The sequence below is a fragment of the Lipotes vexillifer genome, unplaced genomic scaffold (genome assembly GCF_000442215.2).
Source record: "Lipotes vexillifer unplaced genomic scaffold, Lipotes_vexillifer_v1.1 scaffold220, whole genome shotgun sequence".
NCBI lineage: Eukaryota > Metazoa > Chordata > Mammalia > Artiodactyla > Lipotidae > Lipotes > Lipotes vexillifer.
The window spans coordinates 407902-434327 of record NW_006781423.1 but is presented as its reverse complement, the minus strand read 5'-3'; the positions used below and the strand labels follow the sequence as shown (position 1 = coordinate 434327).

Below are 26426 nucleotides of genomic sequence, written 5' to 3'. Positions count from 1 at the left end.
AAAAATGTCACACACACACGCTGATCTTTTCTGCTACATCCCTATTTTCCTGAGGATTGCTCATTATCCATGAAAAAAGCCTCTAACCCACTCTTCTGTTGGATATAAAAGTACCTCTACTTCCAGTGCAAAGTGGAAGTGGAGAGGGATCCAATTTACCCTTGTTCTTCTGATTTCGTATATTAGAAAACGGCTCCCATCATCTCAGGAAAATGCTTACGCTTCTTGCCCACCTGGGAAAGGGCACTGGCACATCCCATTATGTATGACCACCAGCCATGAAATTAGAAAACAGCTGTTCCCTACCCACTCCCTAGTGCCCTGAGACAAGGACCGAGGCACCCACCTGGCGTGAGGTCCATCCCTGCCTTCTCGTTGCAGCCCTGCAGGGAGTCGAGGGTGCGGGTAACCTGGCTGGCGAAGTCCTCCCCTCCGTTCATGCACTCCCTCTGCAGGTGGTGGCGCAGGTCAGTGATGTCGTACTCGTAGCCATCCAGGATGGGTGTCTCCCGGATGCTCAGGGTGCCGCTGGAGTTGTGGCCCTGCACGCGGGCATTGCGCAGACTCTCCCGCCCGTGCCCGCCGATCAGCACAGAAGGAATGTAGTGAATCTCATTGGCAGCCTCAGCGCTGGCACTCTTCTGGGGCTGGGGGACCCGGCGGCGCTTGCACCAGCGCCGGCGAGTGTACAGGATCATCACAAGGCACAAGATGGACAGCAGCAGCGCTATCATGCCGCCCTAGGAAGAGAGGACAGCAGGTGGATGCAGGAAGATAGGTGAGCTCATCCCACCAAGGGGTCTCACCCCTCCCGCTGTTACCATCCATCACTCACCCATTAATTCATTCATTCACTTAGGTGCAGTAAGTGCTTATAGCAAGCATCACTCAGCAGTAAAGGGACAGTCTGCTGTGATCGGTGATCAGGGTGAAAGAAAAATGGAACTGGGATGATTAGTGCATCATTTCAAGTGATCCACGGTTGCTTCTGGCTTAGCAAACAATTTGAAGAAGAAAGAAGTCTTTGTTATTGTGTGTGTGTGTGTGTGTGTGTGTGTGTGTGTGTGAGTGTGTGCGCGTGTGTGTGTGTGTAATTTCAGCTGCAGAAATAAGAGAGAGGGTTTTTTAAGGCAGATCTGCTATATGTAAAGCTGGTTTCAGGCCAATTTTTAGCAGTGGGATGGCATCTGGTTTCTTCCTCTTTCATATCTTAAAATCAATCATATATAGATTCTAACTCTGCCTCCACCAACCATCAGCAAGTCCTATAAATTCGAGACCTCAGATTCTGTATAAGGGAGAAGATACCACAGATTCCTCATCTGTATAATGGAAAAGATACCACTTACCCTCACAGGGTGGTGTAAGTACTAAGTTAGGTAACTATGTAACACATCTAATAGACTGTATCACAGGGAGTCAAGGCTGTCAGCCTAACCTTAAATGTCTCCATCAGAGTAATTGCCCGAGCAGGAGAAAACCAGAGACCCATCCGAAGAGAAGTTTACATCCATCAGGAACTTACAACCAAGTGTGCATAGAAATCTCATCATTTGAACATGACTTTTGGGGTCACTGCTGCTTTAGGAGACAGCCTTCTCCCACTCACACAGTCCTGAGTGATGTTCCCATTCTTGCTAAGCTCAAGAGAAGGGACTGAGACCCATGTCGTCCTGGACTCAGACTGGCAGAGGAGTTTCATTCTGAACCTTCTGGTGCTCCAAGGCCATCCTCTGAGGCCATTACTTAAAAGCCTGAACACAACTAAGCTGTCCGTCAGAGACGAGGATGCAGTGCTCAGCGAAGCTGAACGCCTCGCCTTAACGTGTGCCCAGGGCAGTGTTTGGAGGGAAGCCCATTGCTGCACAGCACTCAGTGGGCATAAATCTTCCCGTGCACAATCTGTATTCGCTCCCTTTATTTTGGTCAATACCCCTCGGAACCTATTTCATTAGGTGGGCATGTGCCAAATGGTTCTGCTCTCAATCTTGGGCTACAATCACTGTCACCCCATCATATAGGCTAGAGGTGAAAACCCTCACCCACACAAGGCTGGGTCAAGATGATTCCCTTGAATATATTAGAGGGGGCTTTTTCCAGTCTCATAATCATTGTATCTTAGATTTATAAAGTTCCGCTCCCTGTAAATTTTCCCATTTATCCTCCCTCTCCCACCATCACCGTGAGCACGTGCGCACGCACTCACACACACGATGCTGCTGCTTTCCCACCGGCAGCTCAGAGGAGCTGAGACAAGAAGTAACAGAGTCAGCTGTCAAGTGACCTGTCATGTCGGGTGGCTTTTTGGAGACATACACTGGTCTCCAGGTTTTCAAATTTTTCTTTTATCTGCATAACCCTTTCTCCTGGTGAAATCTCTCAAGCAAGTACAGAGAAAGCATGACTATAAAGCTGCTCAGGTTACAGTGGGGGTGGGAGTCCAGAGCCAAGCATTCTAGGTCCCTGATAAGTGCCACCCCTGCCGCCCATGGTCCCTCCCTCCTGGCAGCCCTGCAGATGTGCACAGAGAGCCCCTGGGGCACCTCAATGGGGCAGATCTGAGCCCTGCACCCGTTTGCTGAGAATGAGTGTTTGAGTCCAACCCAGTGGTTCTCCGGCAGACCCTTTATCTCAGAGTCAGACCCACTAACTTTCCTTCAACCCAAACTGAAACTGCAACAATAGGTAATTAAGCCACACAGAAAGAATAACTTCCCGAGCCAGGGAAGTTGTCAGACATTGAATTAGGCAAGTGAAAGCTCCAGGTAATTTTATTCCCTAAAGAGCTGTAAGGGGAGCATAAACATCCATCTCCCGGGAATGGTTTAAGCACCATCCTTCCTGCTCGCAGAGAGGTCTTCAGGCGCCCCTTCCACTCTTCCTCTCTGATTCTCCTTTCAGTTGCTCACAAGGGGGTTGTGATAAGATTCAGGCCATAGGTTCACACCCCTTATTACACAGGAATAAAGCAACGACAGTGGTCTGTTAAGTGGGGCTTTTACTTTGTATCAGACATTTGCCCCAAATGCTCTAGACTCTGAGAGGTAGGGTCAACTATTTCCCCATTTTATGTTTGAAAAGGCTAGGGCACAGAGGCCGAATGTCCAAGGTCACACAGCAAATGAATCGTAGGACTGGAATGGGGCCAAAATGACTCCCACTCCAGAGCCTACCTTCTTAACCACTAGGCTGCAGTCACCCCGAGTGAGCTTCGCTCACTGGAGACATATACACCCTGGCATCTATCTCATGAATTTTAAAAGGATAGAGTAGGAGAATATGGGTAATTCCACCTGAATCCATCCTCACCTTTCGAAGGAAAAAGAGAAACTACTCAAAGTGCACATCTAGCTGACAGAGAGACACTATCGTAAACAAAGGACCTTGCACCAAGCACCCACTCAAGCGTCCAACTCAAGGTTAGTAGGCAGGGCAAGGACAGCAGATGCATTTCAAGGTCTCTGTGCTAAAATAAGACTGTGCCTCACACACCACTACATGCCTGGAGGATACCATTAGACTCTCAGTTTAGTTGAATTTCGACAGAGAAATCTGTGTTCCCTCTCAACGGTGAGATCCAGTGAAAATCTTTAGACTCGGCCCCTCCTCTTCTGAAGAAATGAAGGCCCAGAGAAACTACAAAACTAGGCAGCGTAGAACCGGATCTACACCCAGATCCTCTTCCACTGCTCTCTTCATGGTACTGCTTTGTTAGGTTCATCTAAAGTCCCCTTTACCATGTAGGGGCCTAGACACTCAATTAGCAATATTTTATGCTTTTTTTTTTTTTTAAATAACAACTCATAGGGAGCTAGAATACAAGTTTTTGTTTGTCTAAGCCAGTTCATTTAGCAGCTCTAGTATTGCTTTAGCAAAACATTCCCTCTGCTTAGAGTCACTGACTCCAGATGATCTCAGTTTTTTAATAATCAGTTATCAATAATGAGCTCCAGCCATTAGGTGAAACAGCACAGGCATATGAAAAAACATTCTCAGGCACTCAAACTGTGGAACAGTCTCTCTGCATCTATAACCCAAAATGATGGCAGATGTCACAACACTTTGTTATGACTTACTAGTTGTGGACTATTATCGAAATAATAATATACATAAGTTATATGATATTAATTTGTAATGTTATTTAATAATAATAATATGTTGTAATAATAATTTGTAAAATCACTACACACAAATACCTCTGGACTGCTTATCTGCTCTATCCAGTGACGAGGGAGTAGGTAGGAGAACTTTATGTACAGGGCCTCCACTATACTGGGAAGCGGCATGGGTGTAGTCACTTTGATAATGTTCCGTCTATGGTGAGGACTCAAATCCAGCGCTCAAATTCGATTGCTTTTGCATTCCTGTGATAAACCACGGTTCTTTGATGTTATCATTACTTTTAACCCTTCTACTTCCATTGGAGATTTTAAGCAGTTTCAGTGAAACTCACAGAGGCTCTAGGAGTTTTCTTTCAAATAACCTAATGAAACCAAGAGGTGGCAGATGAATGGAAAGAAAGCCTAGGCCAAGAAGGGCTATAGGAGCTTCCTAATAATCAAGTGAAAAAGAGCAAGGCGAGTTCTTGTCTGACAAAAGAAAACTTGTTGGTAAACTTACAGTCACCAAAGGGGAAAGGGGGGAGTGATAAATTAAGAGTTTGGGATTAGCAGATACAAACTACTATATATAAAACAGATAAACAACAAGGTCCTACTGTATAGCATAGGGAACTATATTCAATATCTTATAATAACCTATAATGGGAGAGAATCTGAAATAATACATACTCAACTGAATCACTTTACTACACCTGAAACTAATACAACATTGTAAACCAACTACATTTAGTAAAAATTAAAAAAAGGAAGTTTGTTGGGAGGAACAAACTTCCTCTAAGCATTCAACCCCATTCAAATAGACTTCCACCTGGCATGTGAACATGAGCATACTGACAAACACAGTGGGCAATGTGATCTCCCAGGCTTTACAGAAGTGCACAGGAGTTCTTCCTACACCTACACCTTGCTTTGAGCTTCTGCATTACCCTAGCTGTGTTCAGAGTATGTGCTCCATTTATGTGTTAACTTGAATTTTTATGGCAAAACAAAACAAACAGAAAACCCATTAAGGTACATCTGGACCCAAGTGAGAAGTAACAAAATGCAAACTTTGAACATTAAAAAAATAACACTGACAGCAAGATATGTAATTTTTTGCTCTTTATTCATCTTTTCATGAGTTTTCTGATTATTCTATTGATTTTCCTCAAAACTGTTAAAATTTTTGTATCTACAAGTATGTTTGGGGTATATGAAATCTCCACATCTATTAATAAGATGCTTGCAAAATGTGGTATTTAAAAATATTTTTTTCTTTAAAAAATTCAATAAATCATTTCTGCTGGCTTTAATAGAGATCAAACAAATGAAATCAGCTTTTATTTTCTCATGAAACTGACATTATGGGCACTTACCTGAGAGAGTAGTATGAGGTTTGTCAGATAATTTGCAGATTTTGTAATATTTATGTAACAATGTTTTATATAGCACTGATGGTGACTGTTCAGGGATAGAAAGTTCTAGGCAGATTTCCCTTTTATGCTCATCCCAGTCATGTAGGCCAACCACAAGACTGTCTCATTATCTGACCTGTGTATTCATCCTGGGTCTGGGTCATTCCTCACTCCCTTAGCCAACCCTTACTTGTCCTTTGAAGTCAGTTCAGTGACATAACCTCAGCCAATTCTTCCCTATATCACTGAACCACCCATAGAACCCTTCCACATAACTAACCACAAGTACTTTTATCTCTGATTTACTTGTTGATCTCACCTACTAGATTATAGACTTCATGAGAGCAGAGGATGCTAAGTTCCAGGGTCAATCCTAGTAGTGCCTTCCATGAAGTTAAGTGTTCAATAACTGTGGAAGGAAGGGTGGAAAGAAGGGAGGGAGGAAAGGAGGGAGGGCGGGCGGGGGGAGGAAAAGAGGAAGGGAGGGAGGGAGGGAGGGAAGAAGGGGAGGTCAGCTTTGAGTATCTTTCAATATGGACATCATCTATGTGCCTGCAAGCAAAGCTTATATGTCAGTTGCTTATGTGACTCATCCATTCGATTCATGACTCAATCATTCAACAGATATTTACTCACTTTAGAGAGGCATTTTTCTTATGGTCACTGTTATGCAGATACTGCAGTGAATAATCAAGGAATAGGTCCTGATCTCATGGGGTTTACCTTTGAGTTAGAGAAAATAATCTCTATAATTTGGTTTTTAAAGGTAAACATAGGCACAAAAGGAAGATAAAAACAGATCACAAGGACTGGAAATAGCCTGCCATAACTTCTTTTCTTATAACAGAAGAAACTGTGATAGGTAGAGATATCTGGACTGGAGGTTATACCCCTAGGTATAACCTATAACGTCAGGGGCCAGTAAAATCCTTCCATTATCCCAAATCAGGGCCATATGATCGGTAAATCCCAACAAAAAGAATCCAGATTTATCAAATTTCACCGAAGTTTAGGGAGTCACCTGGGTTTTGCGAACCCTTGGCAGAGAAGTGGAAAAGCTGAGATTATGTTTCCGGCTACCATCTGTCAAGTGGCTGCAGACAATCAATCAACTCACATTTCAAAGCTTAGCTTTGCCCTAGGAGTAACCAGAAGAGTGAATCTGAGACATAATTAATTATCCCTCAAGGCAACTGGACACACTGAATTCAAATTATATTCCTGAAGGAATTAAATGGTGGTTGAAAACTAAGAATAAAACAGACGAGTTTGGTGGCCTGTCACCTATTTTCCCCCAATAACAAAGCCCAAAGGTCTAGGGCAAATGCCGTCTCACATATGATGACAGTGATCATTTCTATCTCTCTCCAGCTTTCAAAGCAGACAGACCAAGAGGAGGAAAACTGTGTAAGCCCATATGGCAATGCTGCTCACTTTCTAATCTAGATCCAAATATCCCAGGGGTAGGGAATGGATGAGGTTAATAGATGATTTTCAAGGTCCCATCCAATCCTACGTTTCTCTGAGCCCAGTGGAATACTATAGTAAGTTTCTAATAGCATGTAGGTCACCAATAAAATAGCAGAGCTAACCAGAACAACTTTGTGCAAGTTGCACAGCCTCTATGAACCTACCCCAGGCCTTCATCTATCAAATGAAGTGATTAAAAGAAATGCACTGACTCTTCCAAACTGGAAACTTCCTGATTATAACACTGATACCTGTCAAACTGGAAACAGCTCTCAACTGGTAAACTAATTATGGAAAAAACATCTGTGAGCTCTTCTTGCCCAGTAATGCCAGAAACTACAGACCAAGGAACTGATCCTTCAGAGGCAGGCTATCAACTCCAGCTAGCCAATGCAGCCCTGATAAGCAGACCCACCCGCTTCCCCAAAGGCACAATAGGTCTTGGAAATCAGAAGATGTCATTGAAATTGTATTAACACATTCTTGACCTTGAGGATCCTTTTACTGCCAGGAGTCCCTAAACTAGAAGAGAAAGCCTCTTGGTTTGCTCTTCTGGCAGATTCTCTTTTCTGTGGTGGCTGGTGAATAGAAATCCATTATCCTCTGCCCATCTCCTTCCCAAATGGGAGACAAAAGCTACAGGTTAAGCCTATTAAGTAGTGGGTGCAATCTATAAATTATTAGGAACATTACCTCCGCTTGGGGGTTTGCTGAAGTCTTTAATCGTGTGGAAATGCTTTCCAGTTGCCACAGGCCACCATGTTAATTAAGAGGCTTCAACATTCCTCTGGGGCTTCTGATGTGAATTGCACATCCCACTGGCAGGGGACAGACCTGCCCTGACTGGTTAGCCTCTCACTGGAGCCTGCTGCCATGAGATGCTTCAGAATCCCATCCCCACCCTTCTAAGTCCAAATATCCAAAGCGTAGGGAAGACATAGGATGTTCCCCCAAGATCTCTCATTAAAATGCCATTGGGGGGTAAAGATAGGGACCAGGCAACCTTCCATATATAAGCAAGAAAAAAACTCTAAGATCAAGAGCTCCCTAGGTTAGGCAGTTTGACATCAGAGGGCCCTCCCAACCCAAGGAGGCTATGAGCATGAAGTTCTTCTCAAGAGGAAACTCAACTTTATAGCTTTTAATTTTTTTTTTTATTTTCCCAGGTCTAAAAGTTTTGATTCTGTTAGGTTTGATCACTGTCCTTTCTTCTTTAATCTGGGAAGTTTGTCTTCAACTTCTCTGTGAGGCTTCAGGAGTTTCAGCTAATGAGAGCCTGAAGCTCTGCAGGGAAAGTGGCTAGAGTGTAGCATGCTGGAACCAGCCTGGGCTATTTCAAGTTGTCCTCTTTCAGGTTCTTTTTATAGAGCTGCTTTTTTAGTTCTTGGGATTTTTCTTACCTCTGAGGCTTGACTTTGCTGTCCCAAAGTAAAAGCAAGGGAGTACATTTGTGCATAAGGAGCTCAGAGCTCTCTGATCACTAGTACCTTGGGGAACCTGCCGTTTGCCTTAATGAGAAGGCTGAGGTCGAGTGGAGCTGGACGAAGCAGGGTGACAGAAGCAGCTTGCCACGGCTGGCTTTTCCGGGCCCAAGGCTACCCTACTGGATCCCCTAATTCCAAAGACTGGCCTAGATTGTTGCAGAGTGAGAGAGCCGTGAGGAATCAGGCAACAGAGGCAAAGCTGAGGTCCTCCACTCCCTCTAGATGTAGACTTAGAAAATTTCTGAGAGATGCTGCTGCTTAGTCAGGCATTATGGATGGGACCGCAATCAGTGCTATGTTAAGAGGCTGGCCCCACGTGTGACCCATCGTGTGGGTATGTGCGTGCGTGCACGTGCACAAATGTGTACATTGTGCATGACAGGCAGGCTGGGAGATAAACGGGTCCACACGGAAGCAAAAGCACGCCAGGTCGCTGTCTCAGCAACCCATGGGCAGAGCTGCGTGAGACAGGCTCCCTCCATGGACCATGTGCACCAGCCCTTCAGAACTTCACAAGCCAAGCATGAAGCCAATAAATAAATATCTCCAGCTGGATAATGCTCCATGCCTATTCTTGGCCACGTTATTTTCCCCCTTTCCTCTTTGTTTTTATGCAGTAGGTGATCTCAACGAAGTAAAATAATAACAATAATCTGCTCCATTAGGACCAAGCATTAAGGGAATTACTGAACAAGTAACAGAAGAGGCAGCTGGCACGGTATATGCTAATGACCATTAGACTTTAACCCTCTTTCTCTCTGAACATAATGGAGTTGTTAAACCCTCTTCCTCCCATCTCCCCAAACGTCAGGTAGCCCAGCCCAAGGGGAAGAGAGGAGGTCTCAGAGACCTAACAGCTCTGTGGGCAGCAGGTGGCACTGAGCAAATGAAAACCAACTGAGGGCAGACATTGTGCAGGACCCCTGTGGGGATTCCAATGACCTGTGGAAATTCCAACGACTTCAGATGAAAAAAGTTGGGAATAAAACGGAGAGAGTGTCAAGGTATCAAGATTTCCCTGATTTCGGCCCATATTCATCAACATCACTCTCTGAACCAGGTCTTTTTTTTTTTTAAAGGTCTTTTGTCCTCGCCAGCTAAAAACTGAGACGAACCTTTAAAGGCTGCATAATCCAGGAGATGCCTGAGAGGGGACGGGTAGAAGGCCCGTCACATAGGTGCGGGCCTTGACTGTATTTTTGTCCCACGAACAGACGTCCAACTTTATCATTCTGATTGCCATGAGGTCTGCTGTGGCAGGGTCCAGTCAAGTACTCAGAAGCCCTGCCAGCGTTTTCTTTCACAGTAGAACCTCCAATGGCACAGTGTCTGTACTGGGAGAGGTGACAATCCTACAGAGGTGACGGCTAGCTTTGCAAAGATTTCGGAGGCTACATGCCACTACAAAAGCATTTCTCAGCTCCTATAGCAATCCCATTACATATGCTTAATTCCTCCCCTGAATTCCTGCCTCATTCTGCAATTCTACACACACACTGCCTTATTCCTACAGTATCAGCACAATGGACGAGAAATAATAACTACCATTTGTAAAGTATGTACCGTGTGCCAAACACAGTGAATGGTGAACTAGCATTATCATTTTATTTAATCCTACCAACAAATATTAGTAGGAATTATCATTTCCATTTTTTAGGTGAGGAAACAGGAGATCAGAGGGGCTACATAATTTGCTCAAACCAAGACTCAACCACTGATCTTAACAATGTTGTTTTATGACCTTGTTGAGTAGAAAGAAGCCCAGCACTGCAGCCTGGGCTGCAATTCCCCAACTTCCCATCTTCTCCAAATTAAGCCCTGGTGGTCTTGCTCCTATATCTAACTCTTAGGGTTATGCAAGTAAGGATTCTCAAATGTCTACACTCAACACTGTCTTCACTGCCTGCCCCAGATGCCCCCAATCTTCTTCAATTAAGCTGATCAGTTAATGTAATCACTGGGTTGACCGAGTGCATAATTTCAAGCAATAATTTAATCGTGCCAAGGGTGGCCAGACTTACTGGGCTGTTGTTTCGACGTGGGAAGAGAAAACGTACGGAGATATCTGTTCTTGGGTGGATGTTTTCTAAGTGAAATCAAATGCCTTTAGGGTCAACAGGCACAGATGCTCAACTATCTCCTTGAGAATAGCCTGCCACACTTGCACACAAACTCAGGTCTCTTTGCTGCCTGTAAGCCCTTGTTCTGGGGTCAGAGCCCTAAGGGGAATAGTAGATGTGTTCCATAATATAACACCACATGTAGAAGATAGGCTGGGGAGAAAATGTGGGACTTGAACACTTTCAGGGAAATCAGAACCTGCATCAGTCAGGTCACCCAAAATACTGCTGGCCAACAGATTTGGAAAAGGTAGGAGAAACCCTGCAGGTCATGTTTTGCATTAGGGCCCTAACAATGATAACGGTCACTCCCAATGCAAGTCATTTAATGCTGATCAAATACAGAGGTTAGCAAAACTCTTATTCATGGCTTTCTGCTCATAAAACTTCTCTAACTTGTAACTTATTTGACCCACCTTGCTAAGGAGAATAACGGGCATCCATGGTCACATCTCTTGTAACACTCCAGCTGTGACTCAATCTTGGCACCAAGTAATATGCATAATAGAGCTGAAGAATTGTAGCAAAGGAACAGGCAAGGGAATTAAGGACTGGGGGAGACGCTGACCTACGAACACAATTAGTGTTTCACATGCTAAGATTCCCTCCAAGCCCCTCACTCCTTGCCAGCAAGCTTTGTCTGACACCAAAGAGGGGAGTGGGAGGGAACATTGACAGTCAAGAGTCTGCTCTTGGGCCATACACTAAGTGCTGTGGCTCTCGTTTCTCCCTGTGAAAAAAAAATTATTACAATTCAATTTTTCTCTGGAACTAATCAAGCACAAAATCTGGAGAAGGGGCCCTGTTTGTGAAGGCAATCTCCGATCAAGACACTGACGTTCTCATTAGGGCAGGAGGCTTCATTAAACCACCGGTTCCAACGTCAGCAGCATGTTGTCTTCAGCTAATTACATTTTCCCTGGCAAAGTCATTGTACAAGTCTTCAAATCCTTCCCATCATTAATTTAAAACACATGCACACACAACAACTCCCTGCCCTGCCTCCTCCGTCGCTGGCCTCCCACCCACCCGTCTCTGCGTGCTGTCAGCTTTGTTCTTCTGGTTTTCCAGGACTTCTTTCTTGTATTGGGGCTTTGGAGGGGGAGGTGATGAGGTGAAGTGGAGAACCTGTCACCTGTAAGCTTGATTTCTTCAATAGCTGACCACGGCTCACTTTGCTCCCGGCCAGGTGCTAGTTATACATCCCAGGACCTTGGATGCAAGCCCAGTGCCTGCCCGCAAAGACGGGCCAGAGCAAAGGGAAGCTGGAAGTTAAACCCAGCTCTGCCCCATCCCACCCATGGAAAGTGACAAAAGGCCTAACTCTGCTCTTGTTTTGATTTACTGATCAACCAGCTTGATCACGCAGAGTGCATCCACAGGTCAGCCTGATCTGGCCAGAGACACTCACATGACACAAAGACAGTCGGGGGTTTGCGCTTCCAAGACAACTGAATGAGGCAGACATCATCCCCCCAGCAAATGCATAATCCTGTTCCCGGGGCAGGCATGTTTTCCTGACCCTGTGGAAGTGTTCCCAGCCAGCCTGCAACATCATTACGACTTAGTGCAGATCATGGCGTCCACGAGGTTTCACTTTTCTACTTTTTGATAGGAGTGATTTAGTTTTTTTTCTATTCTTCACACTCAGTTCAACTGTAAGGGAGAGAGGGGCAGAGAGAGAACAGGATAGGGTGACAGGGTTGTCTGTGCCCATCTCTGCGCCTCTGCCTCTCCCTTCCCCGACACGCCCTTCCTCACCCTCCTTCTACCTCAGTTCTTCACATGCTTGTAAGTCCCAGCGTAAGTTCCCCTCCTTCCTGAAACCTACTTTGATTACTCCAATTCTCAGACATGGCATTCGCTCCCAATTTTTAAAGCATATAAGAGCTTTTCTTAATTAACCTTTAATCCCTGATTCTGCTATTTCCCATATCATAGCTCTGACTAGACTTGCAGGCAGAGACCATGGTTTAAAAACTTTCTACAGTCCCAGCCTTAGTGGAGGGCCCAGCCCAGAACTGACCCACTGCAAATAGCTCACTGCTTGATTAATTACAGGGAGGCACATTTAGCTGGCTTGGCAAAGCTGATAAAGCACAAATAGCACGATATCTACACTGTCGGCTCAGAATTAAGGCTTCCATCTGGAAGCCCTCTTCACTCTCCTCAGCTGGCTCCTTGGCCAACCCTGAGGTGCTCCCTTGGCTGTCGAGCCTCCCAGGAAGGAGTCAGCTACAGTAGGGGGTCTGCTTCCTCACCCCAAGGGAGTGAGGAATGGGAGGTTCACGCTACAGACCCATCAACCAGAGGATATTAGCTGTGTTTTCAGAAAGCGCGATGGCTTCTACCTACCCAACTTCATTCTAGCTTGTATCTTTCTGTACCATTAGCAAGCCATTGTGAGATGGCAGAGGGCTCGTTTAAGCTGACAGATGCTTTTCTAGTAAAACGAACTGACCTGTGATCTGACTGTTCTTGTGTCCTCCACAGAGCTCTGCATGAATACAGTCTCATCATCAGAGATGTCAAAGACGTTTGTTATCACATTTTAAAACATCAGTTTAGCACCTAATTACATGAAGAACGATATATGTGTTTTACAAAAAGAATAGTGTAAAAAACTTTTCTTAGAAACTAAAGCTTTTTGTTTTTATTAATATAAGCATTATTTGTATTTATGTGTGTATATATATTTACATTTGTATGTCTAGTTCTGCAGAGTGACTGCAGGTAGGATGGAGAAGTTCTTGTTCACTCCATTCTGTAGTTGGAGAAATTAAATCTGGCTTAGCAAGAGGGCCAAACACTGTCAGGACCAACAACGTGAACAGTTTTCTCTGCCACCACACCACGACAAACGGGGGCTGTACCCTGGGGAGATCCCACAGGCACACTGAGGGTTTGATGTACTCCCAGCACCAGCTGTCACTCCATTTTTTTCTCTCTCAGTCAAGAAGCCGTACCAGAATACAAGTTGAGTGAGAATGACCTTATTACAGGTCATTTATAACATTGACTCCACTCTAATGGAATAAAAGGAAACCAGTCACAAATTTCAGCACTTTACCTATGATTAGTATCAGATTCACTTGGCACACTTTACAATTGATGGGCTCACGGCACTGTGGCTGCAAACTGCAGAGTTATGAACACAGCCACTGAGGACAGGGGGGAAAAAAAAAACAACAAGATTTTTTATTCCTGGGAGCCTGGCTTTGCCCAGAAGTCTGGGTCAGGGACTGTCAAGTCTGCAGGTCCTGGGAGAGGCCTCTTCATTGTATAACACCAGGTGGTACCACCTTGGTCCTCATGTCATGCCATGTAATATACTCACAGCTGAAGTTCTCACTCTGAAGATCTTTCACAGTGATTTTGCTTAGTGTCAATTAAACCAAATTTTAATATAGGTATATATAGAGAGATGGCCTTGTGACCTGGCCAGCTCTGGTGCATGTGTCAGTCTTCCCTAAGTTCCCTTTCCACGACTATGCAGAGAGAGGAAGAGAGGTGAGGGTTTAGCAGAAAGAAAGGGACCCCAACGATCAGAGAGGAGCCCTGAGCAGAACATTCCACCAAAGGCCTTGCAACACAGAGGAAGCGGCCCTGACTGAGCACTTGGGCCCCAGTCCCAGCAGTGCCACTCACCAATCATTCGGCCCTTTGGCCTCTTTGAGCCTCAGCTTTCTATGGTGGCAGACTTGCTCGGCCTTCCCCACAGGGTCGTCTGTTCATTCCCAGTCTCTTTCGGCCAGGCCCTTGGCTGGGATACAGAGATACACGATCCCTCCTAGCTAGAAGATCACACTCAGTGAAGGCAGGCTCCTGCAGGGATGAGGGCTAGGGCAGGAATATGCACCAGAGTGTGCACTGGCAGGCACCCACCCTAGAGGGAAGGGGCCCAGGGATGCCTCCTAGGCAAAGTCATGGACTAATTTTTTTTTTTTTGTGGTACGCAGGCCTCTCACTGTTGTGGCCTCTCCCGTTGAGGAGCACAGGCTCTGGACATGCAGGCTCAGTGGCCATGGCTCACGGGCCCAGCCACTCCGTGGCATGTGGGATCTTCCCAGACCGGGGCACGAACCCGTGTCCCCTGCATCGGCAGGTGGACTCTCAACCACTGTGCCACCAGGGAAGCCCTATGGACTAATTTTAAAGAGGCATTAAAAGCGACCCCACTCGGAGGAGACAAAAGGCATTTTACACCAAAAGTATGGCACTAGTGAAATCACTGATGAACTAAATAGCAAGGGAGGTCCAGGAAAGATGACTGAGCTGGTCAGTGTGCCTAGAATGGAGAGTGGACACTAAGGAGTGATGGAAGAGAAGGGTCAGATCATGAGAGGTTCAACATCTTGGAATTTACCCTTCAGAGTGAGGAACTACTCAAGGCATTTTACCAGGAAGGTGACACTGTCGAAGCTGGATTTTACTAGGAACAGCCCGGTGGTAGTGAGAGGGGAGTTTTGAGGGGATGGTATCAGAAGGCAGCATGAACAGGTGGAAAACCCATGCAGCAGCTGAGAGGTGATGGGGGCCTGTATCAGCAGTGGTGGTGGGGAGGGAAGGAAGAGAGGGATTCTAGAGACTTTCAGAAAATCAAATGAGCAGAGCTTGGTGCTGGATTGAATTAGGACAGAGAGGGAGGAAAGGGGATCTAACCTGGGTAACCATGCTGATGGTCCTTGCACCAAGCGAGGAGAGAACACAAGAAGTGGAGAGGGTGGTGGGGAAGATAGATGATAACATTTCATCTGTTCTGTGTTGTTCGGAGTGCACGTGGGACATCCAGACAGATAGATCTGTAAGTCAGAAGCTTGAGGGAGAGAAGCCAGGGCTGGAGAAAGAGACAGATGTAAGGACCAAGGGAGAAAAAACATGATACAAACAAATAATATTCATTCCACAAACACCAACTGGGGATGTTTCTTGTGTGAAGCGTTGTGCTGGTAGCTGTAAGAAATATAAAGATGAATCAGACTTAGACCAGATCCTGCCATTTAGGAACCTAGTAGAGAAGAAAAGACTCATCAAAATACTAACACACTGAATAGAAATAGATACCAGCCATGAGAGAGGCTCAGAGAAATCTCCCCTGTTGGCCTGGCCATAGGAAACCAAGAAGGCATGGTCTCTGGTTGAGAGATTGCGGAAGGGGGCCAGGGGGAGATGTTTGAGGGAGGATGTAAAAGGTAGGATTTGAACACATACACAGGGAGAGGAGTGGAAGGCACAAGGGGACAATGCCATGGCCATGACAGGTACAGGGACACTGAACAGGAGAGAGCAGAAAGGGGGATCCTGGGCAAAAGAATGAATAGGAAGACTGAGATCCTTCTGTTCCCAGATAATAAAATGCACTATCTGTGTGGATGATTCATAAGTGAAATAACGGTCTTTCTCCTCTGCATCCCTAGTGAGCTGAAATGATATTTTCTGGGTAAGGCAGCACGTAGCACGAATGCTGGTGAAAAATGTCTGGATGTAGAAACAGCCCTTTGAATGTGCTCACAGAAATAGTTACACAGCCCACTTCCCACTCTAACTTTTTCTATTAGATAAAACTAGGCAAAAATGAACATCGAATCCAAACTTGAGCAAAGAGGCAAAGGAACTCACAAAAAGCATGTCGGAGAGGGAAGCGAGGAAGAGGAAAGCAGCTGAATGTCCAGTGCCTCAGAGAGGACCTCGCATTCCTGGTTCCTGATGGAAATCTGGCATTGCCTTGTCCGTGTCTCCACAAAAATGCTGTGCCGAGAACCAGCGGGACCCACCAGGAGGGGAAGGTGCCCTGTTAAGTGCCTTCACTGTTAGTCGGCAAGGCAGAGTTCATTATCCTGTCAGGAATTTTCCTTCTAAAACAGACTTTTCCTCCTAACTGCTGTCCTGAGAACGGAGCACACAGGGCAACTGAGGCAGTCAGGTGAGGAAGAAATATAAAACCACTGGCTCAGGGGACTTCCCTGATGGTGCAGTGGTTGGGAATCTGCCTGCCAATGCAGGGGACACAGGTTTGATCCCTGGTCCGGGAGGATCCCACATGCCGCGGAGCAGCTAAGCCCGTGCTCCACAGCTACTGAGCCTGTGCTCTAGAGCCCGAGAGCCGCGGCTGCTGAGGCCCGTGCGCCTGGGGCCCGTGCTCCGCAACAGGAGAGGCCACCGCAATGAGAAGCCCGCGCACCAGAACGAGGAGTGGTACATGCTCACCGCAGCTAGAGCGAGCCCGCGGGGCAGCAACGGAGACCCAATGCAGCCAAAAATAAATAAATAAATTAATTAAAAAAAAAAAAAAACACTGGCTCAGCTGTGCTTGCCAGGAATCACGCCACCTCTGGCTTCGCTGAAGGCATTTTAGGTAGGAGGATAAACATCCGCTTCTTAGAGCACCCAAAGTCCTCCGAGGTGATTCCACAGTGCTCTGTGGGACATTTCCCCTTACCAAGTCCCCCAAGCTGGAGGTTGTGGGCCCTTCCTATGACCTGATCCCTCACGTGGTCCGGAGGACACTCCATCCTGGAACACTTCCTGCCAGCAAAGGTGGGGACATGTGTAGGGAGACTCCCTGGGGACTGTGAAAAGCACAGCTGGATGAGCACAGGGGCCCCGGGCCAGCAGTTCAGCAAAATCTCAGAGTGCCTGCAGAGAGATCCCAGTGGGCCACAGGCAAGGGCTCACAGCCACCAAACTCCTTGCAACAGATCAGCACCGTGGGAAGTGACAGATCCCTCCCAGGGCAGAACTGCCACCATCAACCCAACCTATAGGCACAGAAGCCCACCCTTTTCCCCAGAGACCATCATCTCATGCTCATAAATGGAAAAAAGAAGAGCAGAGTTGCTGCAGGGGATGGAATCAAGTTCCTCGATATATTACCCTGAGGTCTGTTTTAACCAGGGATTGTTAAGTGTCCCATCTGTCCTTCATTGTCATATTCCTAGGAAGTGAGATCTGGAGGCATCTTGAAGGGCATCTAGGCTGGGATTTCCGAGGCAGAGTACACAGAGCCCATCCAATGCTCCTGGTCGATGGCATGCTAAGGGCTGGTAAAAGTATGAAACATTTTTCTTTATTTCATAAAATTTTATTTTTCCTAACCTATACTGAAATAATTAACTATTACTTCAAACCTATGATTTTGTTGGCATTTTCATCTGAGATAAAGCTAAAATAACTTCAAACTGAAAAAGACAGTCAATTTAAATAAAAATATTCTGAAAACACTAACACAGATTGTATAAAAATTTGGCAAAAAACCTGAATGCCTAAAGTTTTGAAAACATTCATATACAGATAAGAAAATTGCGGTTCAGGACGGTGAAGGAGCTTGCCTAAGGTTTCACAGACCCTTCTGGGGAAAAGAACTATAGTGAACGCCTCCTGACTTCTAATTCAGTGGTCTTATCCAACATGAGGCTGCTCGTCTCCTCGACCGAGCTTTAATCACTGTTGAGGAGAGAAAAAGGAAACACAGTCTGTATGAGTACAGCCAGGCTCTCAGCCTGCACCACTCTGCCATGGAAGCCCTGGCTGGGACATGTGAATGCTGCCCCATCCCAACTCCAGGTGGAGTCACAGGAAGGCGACTGTGACCTGGAGAGGCTGGAGGCCTTAGATGCCGGGGCTGCTCTCGCTGATCAGTAGAGGCGAGTTGAGGCGAGTGGGGCTAGGGACTGACACAGCCAGCGGAAAGCCTGAGGATGGTGACCTGGATGTACAGACTCCATGAAATTTCGCGAATAAATAGAGAATCAAAGAGAGATGCTATGACGTCACTGCTGGGATGCAGAGCCGTCTGAGTTTGTTCTGTGTGGCAACTTACCTCACTCTGTAATAACGTGTCTAAGGCCCATAAATGCCAAATCCTGACATGTTCGCTCATAAATCCAAAATACTTTTGTGTCTTAATCCCAAAGCCTTACATCTTTTCCTCAGACAAGAGAGAAGAAGGGAGAAAACAAAAGGTTGAATCCTTTCATAAACATTTGGTATCAGATCTCCTGTAGGGATCTCATACAGCTCTGCCTCTTCTTTATGGTGTTGGAGCAGTAGAAGTCACCTTAGGTTCACGTTAAGCAAACTGTGGGACTGGGAGCCAGAGCCCAGAAGGCTCCGGATATTGTTCCATGAAGCACTTGTACTGTCAGGCACAGTCCAATGTATCAACAGAGCATCTGATTCATCCCAAGTTAGAAGGCTCCTTGACTCATCTCTGCTGCTATTTATGGACATCAGCAGCAGTGATAGAGGTGTCAGGAGAATTCATAAATAGCAGGGCAGTATTAAGAGGCTCCCAACCGTCCCGGATGTACCGTGGGGGCCCCTATGCAACATTGAGGAGGGCTCCTGACATCAGCCTCTCACGTAGGCAAGACTTTGAATAAACTTGAGCAGATACTTGAAAGAGTCACGGCTGATTTTATAAGACGAGGTCTTAAAATGCTTTGTCCACCCTCAGCCTCCTCAGCAAGGCAGAAAGCCACCACCAACTCGTAAAGTCCTTCCGTGTCACCAACTTGATGGTGATGTGTCTGGAAGCACAATTCTACTTCCATGCCCACATGTACATTTATATCAGGTATTTTGCTTTAAGGAGATATTCTAACATGAACAGGCATTTCATATAAGTCTACTGTGTATGGCAACATTGAAACCAAGCAGGAGCCACAGGGAAGAGAAGACAGCATGTTTGCTAATCGGTATCCTGTTTATATTTCTTTTGTCAAGTCTAAGCACATTTTTGTTTTCATCAACTTTTGTCTTCACTAAACCCATCAATACCTCTCAAGAGAGGTTAATGTGAGTGCATTTCACCTGAACTTGTAAATACCATATGCCTTGAATTTTAGCAAGAACAGTCTTTATCAGTGCCTTCCTTAGGTGACAATTATAATCAATCTATGGGAGTCTAACAAAAACTAGCAAACTATTATCTTTTACATTGCAAATAGAACCCTATAACTTGTACCGAGTTGTTAGAGTCTAGTCTCTGTTTGGGCTCTGTAGACAAAATGAGGAGAATGTACTAGATCAGGGTCACTAAACTATGGCCTCTAGGCCAAATGTGGCCCACTGTCTGTTTTTATAAATAAAGTTTTATGGAACACAGCCACATCCATGCATTCATATACTGTGTATGGCTGCTTTGGCACTATAATGGCAAGAGTTAGATAGTTGCAACAAAGCTTAAATGGCCTGCAAAGCTGAAAATGTTTACCATTTGGCCCTTTACAGATCCTTGGCCTAATCTCCTGCCATTGTCCATGCTAGAGGTCTCTCTGTGGGCCCAGCTAGCTCTATCTACTCTACCTAAATCTAGTTTGTCTCCAACCAAGGCCCATGGGTGTGGGTTTGAGGTCATATTTAAGGACAAACTTCAGGTCTGTGAGAGAATCCCAAAGCTTTAGGGAGGGGCAGAAGGTGAGAGAAGACAGCATGATCTGGAGGAAATATAACAGCATTAAGAATAAGAATCTCTGGGGCTTCCCTGGTGGCGCAGTGGTTGAGAGTCCGCCTGCCGATGCAGGGGACAGGGGTTCGTGAGCCGGTCTGGGAAGATCCCTACATGCCACAGAGCAGCTGGGCCCGTGAGTCATGGCCGCTGAGCCTGCGCATCCGGAGCCTGTGCTCCGCGACGGGAGAGGCCACAACAGTGAGAGGCCCGCGTACCACACACACACAAAAAGAATAAGAAACTCTGAGTTTTTCCACCAATGCTGACCCTGAATATCACCCATCATTATATGCCTTCTTTTTTCTCTTGTGAATGTCATAACAATCTTTGTATCTGTGGATACCTGGGCAGAAAAGGAATTCCCATAACGACATCATTTGGTTTGATGAAAAAAATTAGTTAATTAATGAAGTTCTTCCAGGGAAGTTTGGAGCTGAGATTACCATCCTAAACCACAGGATAGCTGCTAGGAAACCCTGTAAACAATACAAGTGACTTAACAATGCCCTGGATGTCCATAATCACATCCCAGCTTTGTAATGGGCACCTTCTGTGGCCCTGATGTCCCTAACTGCCTCAGTCTTTTCCCTGAGCAAGACCCCTCTAGGACTCCTGTAAGATGTTGCTATGATCCCACCTGCTTTCCTGGCTCCCTAAGGTAGCGGGCCCCTGGGTAACACACTGCACACAGAAATTGTTACATCCAGCTTACATGGCACCCCAAGAGAGTTTACCTAGGCAATATTTACTAGGCACTTCCCATGGGCCAGGCACTGTAGGAAGTGCTTAATAAGAATCACCTCATTTAATCAGCGTAACAGCCCCATGAGGTAGAATCTATTATCATTCCCATTTTACAGATAAGAAAAGTGAGTTTGGACAGACTGAGCAATTCTTCCAAAGCCACTAGAAAGTCTAGTAAGTGGCAGAACGAGGATTTAATTTGGTCTCTCTGATAGCAAAGCCACTGCTATAAACTACCATAGCTAGACCACAGAACTAAAGTACTATACCATAGAACTTACAGTCTTCAGTGGCTTCTTAGCTTCTCAAGGACCTCTGCTCAGATCCAACCCCAGGCTTCTGTAATGCTTGATCCTGTTGCCCAGTCTAGCTCTTCACTTTTTGAAGTGACTCAAGAGACTCCACCATGACAGTATCTTGCCCATTTCTCTATGTGCCCTCCTAACCCTCATCAACCAAAGGGTTTCTGCTGTGCTAGCCAGAAGAAGCACATTTGTTCCACAGCCTACAAAACTAGAGAAGCCAGCCAACCCTCATGCCACCAAGCTGCAGTCTTACAGCACAGTGAAGTCTGAAGTCAGATATACTTGCCTGGAATCCTGGCTCCACCTATGTGAAATTCGGTCTGTGATTTACTTTCTCTACGTCTCAGTGTTCACATCCGAAAAATGGGAGATTTACTACTATTTCACAAAGCTGCTATGGAAACTGATCGACATTATTCATGAAAATAATCCCATACGTTGTCTGGGACACAGCGAGTGAAGGGACAGCTTCATTACTATGAATATTAGCAGCTCCTAATATCGATTTAAACCCCACAGAGATTATGACTCTTTATTTCAAAAAGATCTTCAGGGATTTTTGGAACTAAGTACTTAAAAGTAAATTGTTGGCATCTATATCAAGTGAGCTAAATTGCTGAACAGAATATTACATCAAGTTGTTAAAAGACATTAGCACCCTTGTGAAAATTTGGCCTCTTAGCTATTTTCCTTGCTGTCTGGAGAAATGGGGGTAACTGAAGGCCTCTGTGAGCTTCAGGAAAGAGAAGAATAGATTTGTAAAGAGGACGTAAAGAATGGAATGGAACAGGGAACCACTTGACACTCAGTTCTGCCAAAGGCCATTCTCAAACGTTAAGTGTTAATAATATGATTGAATGTTCCTTGAAAGCAGAAACTTGTCTTATTAGTTTTCTATCTCCTTAATAGTTAAAAAAGTACCTGAAGCCTGACATATCATTGAAAGAAAGAATCAATAACTAAATGAATGAATGAGTCAATGATTTTTTAAAATCAATGGTAGGTCAGTAATGTTTCTAAAATGCTTTTTTGGTTTCTAGAAATTTACTGCAAAAGTGTGAAAGTACGTATACGAAGAAGCCTAAGTTTACTGTTACATGACTTTCACAATTTTAGAGTTGGAAGTCCCCAACTTCCCTCCTCCCTTCTCTGCCAATAAACCCGCTGTCAGCTGTGAGGCAGAGTGGCTGTAGCCAAGGTTAGTAGGTGGGGTCAGCTGAGCTGAACAGATTCTCAAATTTTGGGGTTAGCTTCCTGGTGTAGTCACAGAAAGACAGATCTGCATGCCACCTTGGTTGTGGGTCCTAGTGCTCAAAGAGTTAGTGGCTTTTAAGTAACAATGGGGACACACGTCAGTTGAGTCTCAGCAGACAAAAGTTGACAAAACAACCAAAGCTGGTAAAAGGACATGTAATAAATATATCTTGGGCACTCACTATGGGCTAGGATATGAGCTGGTTGCTTCTTAGAGTATATAGACTCTGACAACTGCCTCAATTCAAATCCTGGCTCTGCACCTTTAGGGTTGTTTGACTTCAGGTAAGTTTCTTAGCTTGTCTGGTCCTCAGTCCCTTCATTTGTAAAATGAGATAATAACAAACTCTACCTCATGCTGTTGTGATACGAATAAAAAATAAGCTAATGTATATTGAAAGTACTTAGATAGGAAGTACATAGTAAGTGCAAAACTAAGACTGTGATGATAATGTGATGGTGGTGGTGATGAAATCTTTCAATCCTCCTAACGTCTCTACAAGTTAGATTATAGTTGCCCACTGTATTAAACAAGTGAATCATGGACTCATGACTTATCAGCCTCTACTAAAGGAAGTGGTTCTGAGCTGTCCCTGGAGCAGGAGTGACCATTTTCTGTGTCCCCATAACTATAGCCAACAGAAGAAGGCTGGTTAAGGTTATATCTACCTATGGGATAATTTGATAGGAAAGTCTCTGAACATACAGGAATTATGGTAACTAATGAGGTCCATCTGCTTGTTTCCCTGAGTTAGAAAAAGGGTGGGGGGAAGTAGGGAAGCTGGCAGCCACAGGAACAAAACTGGAAACCTTGTAGAGCTGAGAGCAGTCAGGTGAGGTCATAAGTGAGGTGACTTGACGAGTGAATGGATTGTACAAACATTTTATAAAAGTGGCAAAATGGGGAAAACATTTACAGAGTAGACTGGACAAAGTTTCTCATTATGGCAACAAAAGTAACAGAAACAGGTGCAAAAAGCCAAACCACAAAGTGCTGATGAGGCTGGGGGCTGACAAGATGACTTGGATCCTGCACAACCTACCTGTTCCAGGCTTCATGAAATTCTGATTTTTAGATTTTTTTTTTTAAATCAGAGGATTTCTGTCTCCCTTACCTCCATATGAATTTCTATAGTAAAACTCCATTACAAAGAAGGTCTGAGTAGATCTCCATTCTTTAAAGCTAAAAAGCCTAAACAATGCATTCATCTCACAGACGAGGTAATGAAGCTTCCCAAAAGGACAGCAGATTACATAAAGTGGTAAAGCCAGATCTGAAGACCACCTTCCAACTAAATGCAGTGTTTCCTTCCATTGCACCCCAGTTCCCACTCTACAGGAATAGGGGAGGGCAGCCAGCAAGATGGAACAGCTGATCAGTTGAAATGGCTAATGGATTCACATGTACCTGCACCTAATGCATGTCGACAAGAGATGCACAACCAAGCCACAGTGCCAGATAGAGGATGTTTGCAAGCCAACTCTCCCTCAGTACTTGGAACAGCCCTCAAATGGACCCTGGCATCTCCAGTCTGTTGCACATCAGACAGTCAGAGACAACCCAAGAACAAAGGGGTTTTGTTTTTAGGGGTCTTGCTATTTTAGGAACTGCCCACCCATTTTCCTCATGGAAGGCCAAGAACACAAATATGGCTTTGGTAGGTGGACAGTATGGCCAATAGGTCAATCTAGTCCCATGATGGATGGCTTGAGTTCCTAGATAAGCTCCTTGGACTGAATCAGGACCTGTCTTTCTGTACCTTCCAAAGGTACAGAAAAAGTGATTCTGATGAATGAATTTGCTAACAAATTTTTTGTAACAGATTTGTTGAAGGTAAAAGGTACTGAAAGAAAAAGCATCTAGCCGTCTCTCCTATGCCCACGTACACCTGATAAGTACCTGACAGTCTTGGTGGCACATAGCAATGACCATGCTTAGAACTGCTCTTCTCTGCCCTAGAAATGGCTGAGCTTTAGGAGTGAAATGAAGACAGCTTCAAGCAAGTAATATGTGGCACTTCGGCAGCTGAACTGAACTTGAGTAAGGATGCTCAAGTAAGAGCAAGGATGGGTCCTTGGGCACAAAGTTGTCTGCAGTCCTGGAAGCACAATCTTAGGGTCCCCCATACCTGTGTTCTGTGGGCTTGGCACTAACTCAGTCCCAAGTGTGAACTCCCCAGAATGGAACATCCTGAACCTTATTTCCTACATTTTTTCTCCCCAAAGAAAACTATGCGCCATGGGCTCACCTGGGGCTCCCAGAAATGAGGAGCCTGGGGACCCCTGAGGAGCCAGCAGTTGGAGGTCACAGGAACCTGGCCAATGGGCTCCACACAGCCGGGGCTAGTGGTCCTGCGTAGCACCCAGGCTTGATTGATGGGTTCTCTTCATAAAACTCTCAGGGGGATAGACAAATGCTCAAAGATTATTTTTTTCCTCAATTGTGAACTGTGCCTAAGAAGGCTGAACTACAAAAGATATTATCATCTACCAATGGGAGTTATCACTAATATATATATATATATATATATATATATGTATATTGTATATATATATGTATATATATATTACATATATTAGTTATCACTAATATATATACATATATTTCAAACTGAAGCATTTTTGAAAGGCTACTTGCTGTGAAAAATATACTTAACCAACCCATATGCATATAGGAAGTCTATTAACACTGCCATCTCTAATTACAAAGATGAAATAAGTAGATAATCCATTAAAATTATATTATGCACCATTACATTCTTTTGTGTACTGTAAGAAGAAAAGTGTAGATCACATGGAAAATTAGCAAAAGTACAATATGGAAATTTAAATCCACACGGAGTCTGCCCATCTAATGTAAAGTCATACTGAAACTTGACCTTCAATGGACTGAACAATTTGCTTCTAACTGAAGAATTCCTTGACTTCTGGTTTAAGCTCACACAGCAATTTTCATTTGATGATTTTGCTTTTCACTTGTTCAAGAGTTTGCAAAAGAGAATCCTTGTGCACTTTTAAACGTCAATTATCTTGCAAGATTCGAAATAAATCTCTTCAGCCACATCTGAATCATGCAGGAGGTTAAAATACATCATGTGACCCTCAAAGCAGTAATATAAGATTTCAGGAAGGAAATCCACTTATTCTATGTAAGGAAGAAATAGTACTTCTTCGGAAAAAATAATTCAAAAATTTTAGGATGTGATTGAAAAATAAGAAAAGCAAAAGGATTTTTTAAAGTTTTAAATTGCCAAGTTCCTAGCCGAGGTATTGGTTTTCTGTAAGCCCACGATTTTGCTGCTGGTATATATATACTGGGCACAGTGTAAGAGAGAACTTACCAATTTTCATCCATACAATGTCAAAAGGATACAAAAAAAGGGTTTTCCTCTATATCTCATTCTCTCTTTACTTATATTGATACTTTGTGTGTAAATAAAACACAGTAAATGCAAAATATAAAAACAAACAGCAGTCTCTGCCCTGAGGCTATATGGATGAGAAAAGTGTAAATACAAAATGAAAGAAATGTAAACTTTAAGGTGTTCACAGAACCATTAATTCCCTCTGCACATATTAGAAATATTTCGGATTATTAGTTAAGCTTTTAAATATACATTTTCTTAACAAAAGAGAAATGGTTGGGTATATTCATTTTTTTTTATATTCATGTTTTGATAACCTTAACTTTTCTCTTTTTTGAATTACGCTATTTGGATCCAACTAAAAACTGCATCAGTATTGATTGTTATAGTTAATGAAAAATAGCCCTGCTATTGTTATTTCCTAACTAACAGGGTTTGGGTAATAAGACTTCATTTAAGTGCATTTCGCTGCCCAATACTGTTACTAGTCAAAGGATTTTGCTATCTTCTAACATTTATAATGTTGTCATTCCAGATGACTCAAATGGCTGCCTACTTACTTCCAAAAGATACGGCATAAAGTGTATCAGATAAAGTCTACCAATCCCTGAGTCTCTTAAGAAGAAACCATCAGAGGGCTTCCCTGGTGGCGCAGTGGTTGAGAGTCCGCCTGCCGACACAGGGGGCGCGGGTTGGTGCCCCGGTCCGGGAGGATCCC

The 26426-nt window shown here is 44.5% G+C and overlaps 1 protein-coding gene across 1 annotated transcript in view; it reads right to left on the bottom strand.

The window, feature by feature from the left end:
• The window catches only part of ASTN1 (astrotactin 1), a 343770-nt gene that overhangs the window by 176794 nt on the left and 140550 nt on the right, over window positions 1–26426 (bottom strand). The window contains exon 3 of the mRNA XM_007454743.1: window positions 347–740. Coding sequence (XP_007454805.1) covers window positions 347–740 — 394 coding nt within the window. The remainder of the gene's footprint in view (window positions 1–346; window positions 741–26426) is intronic.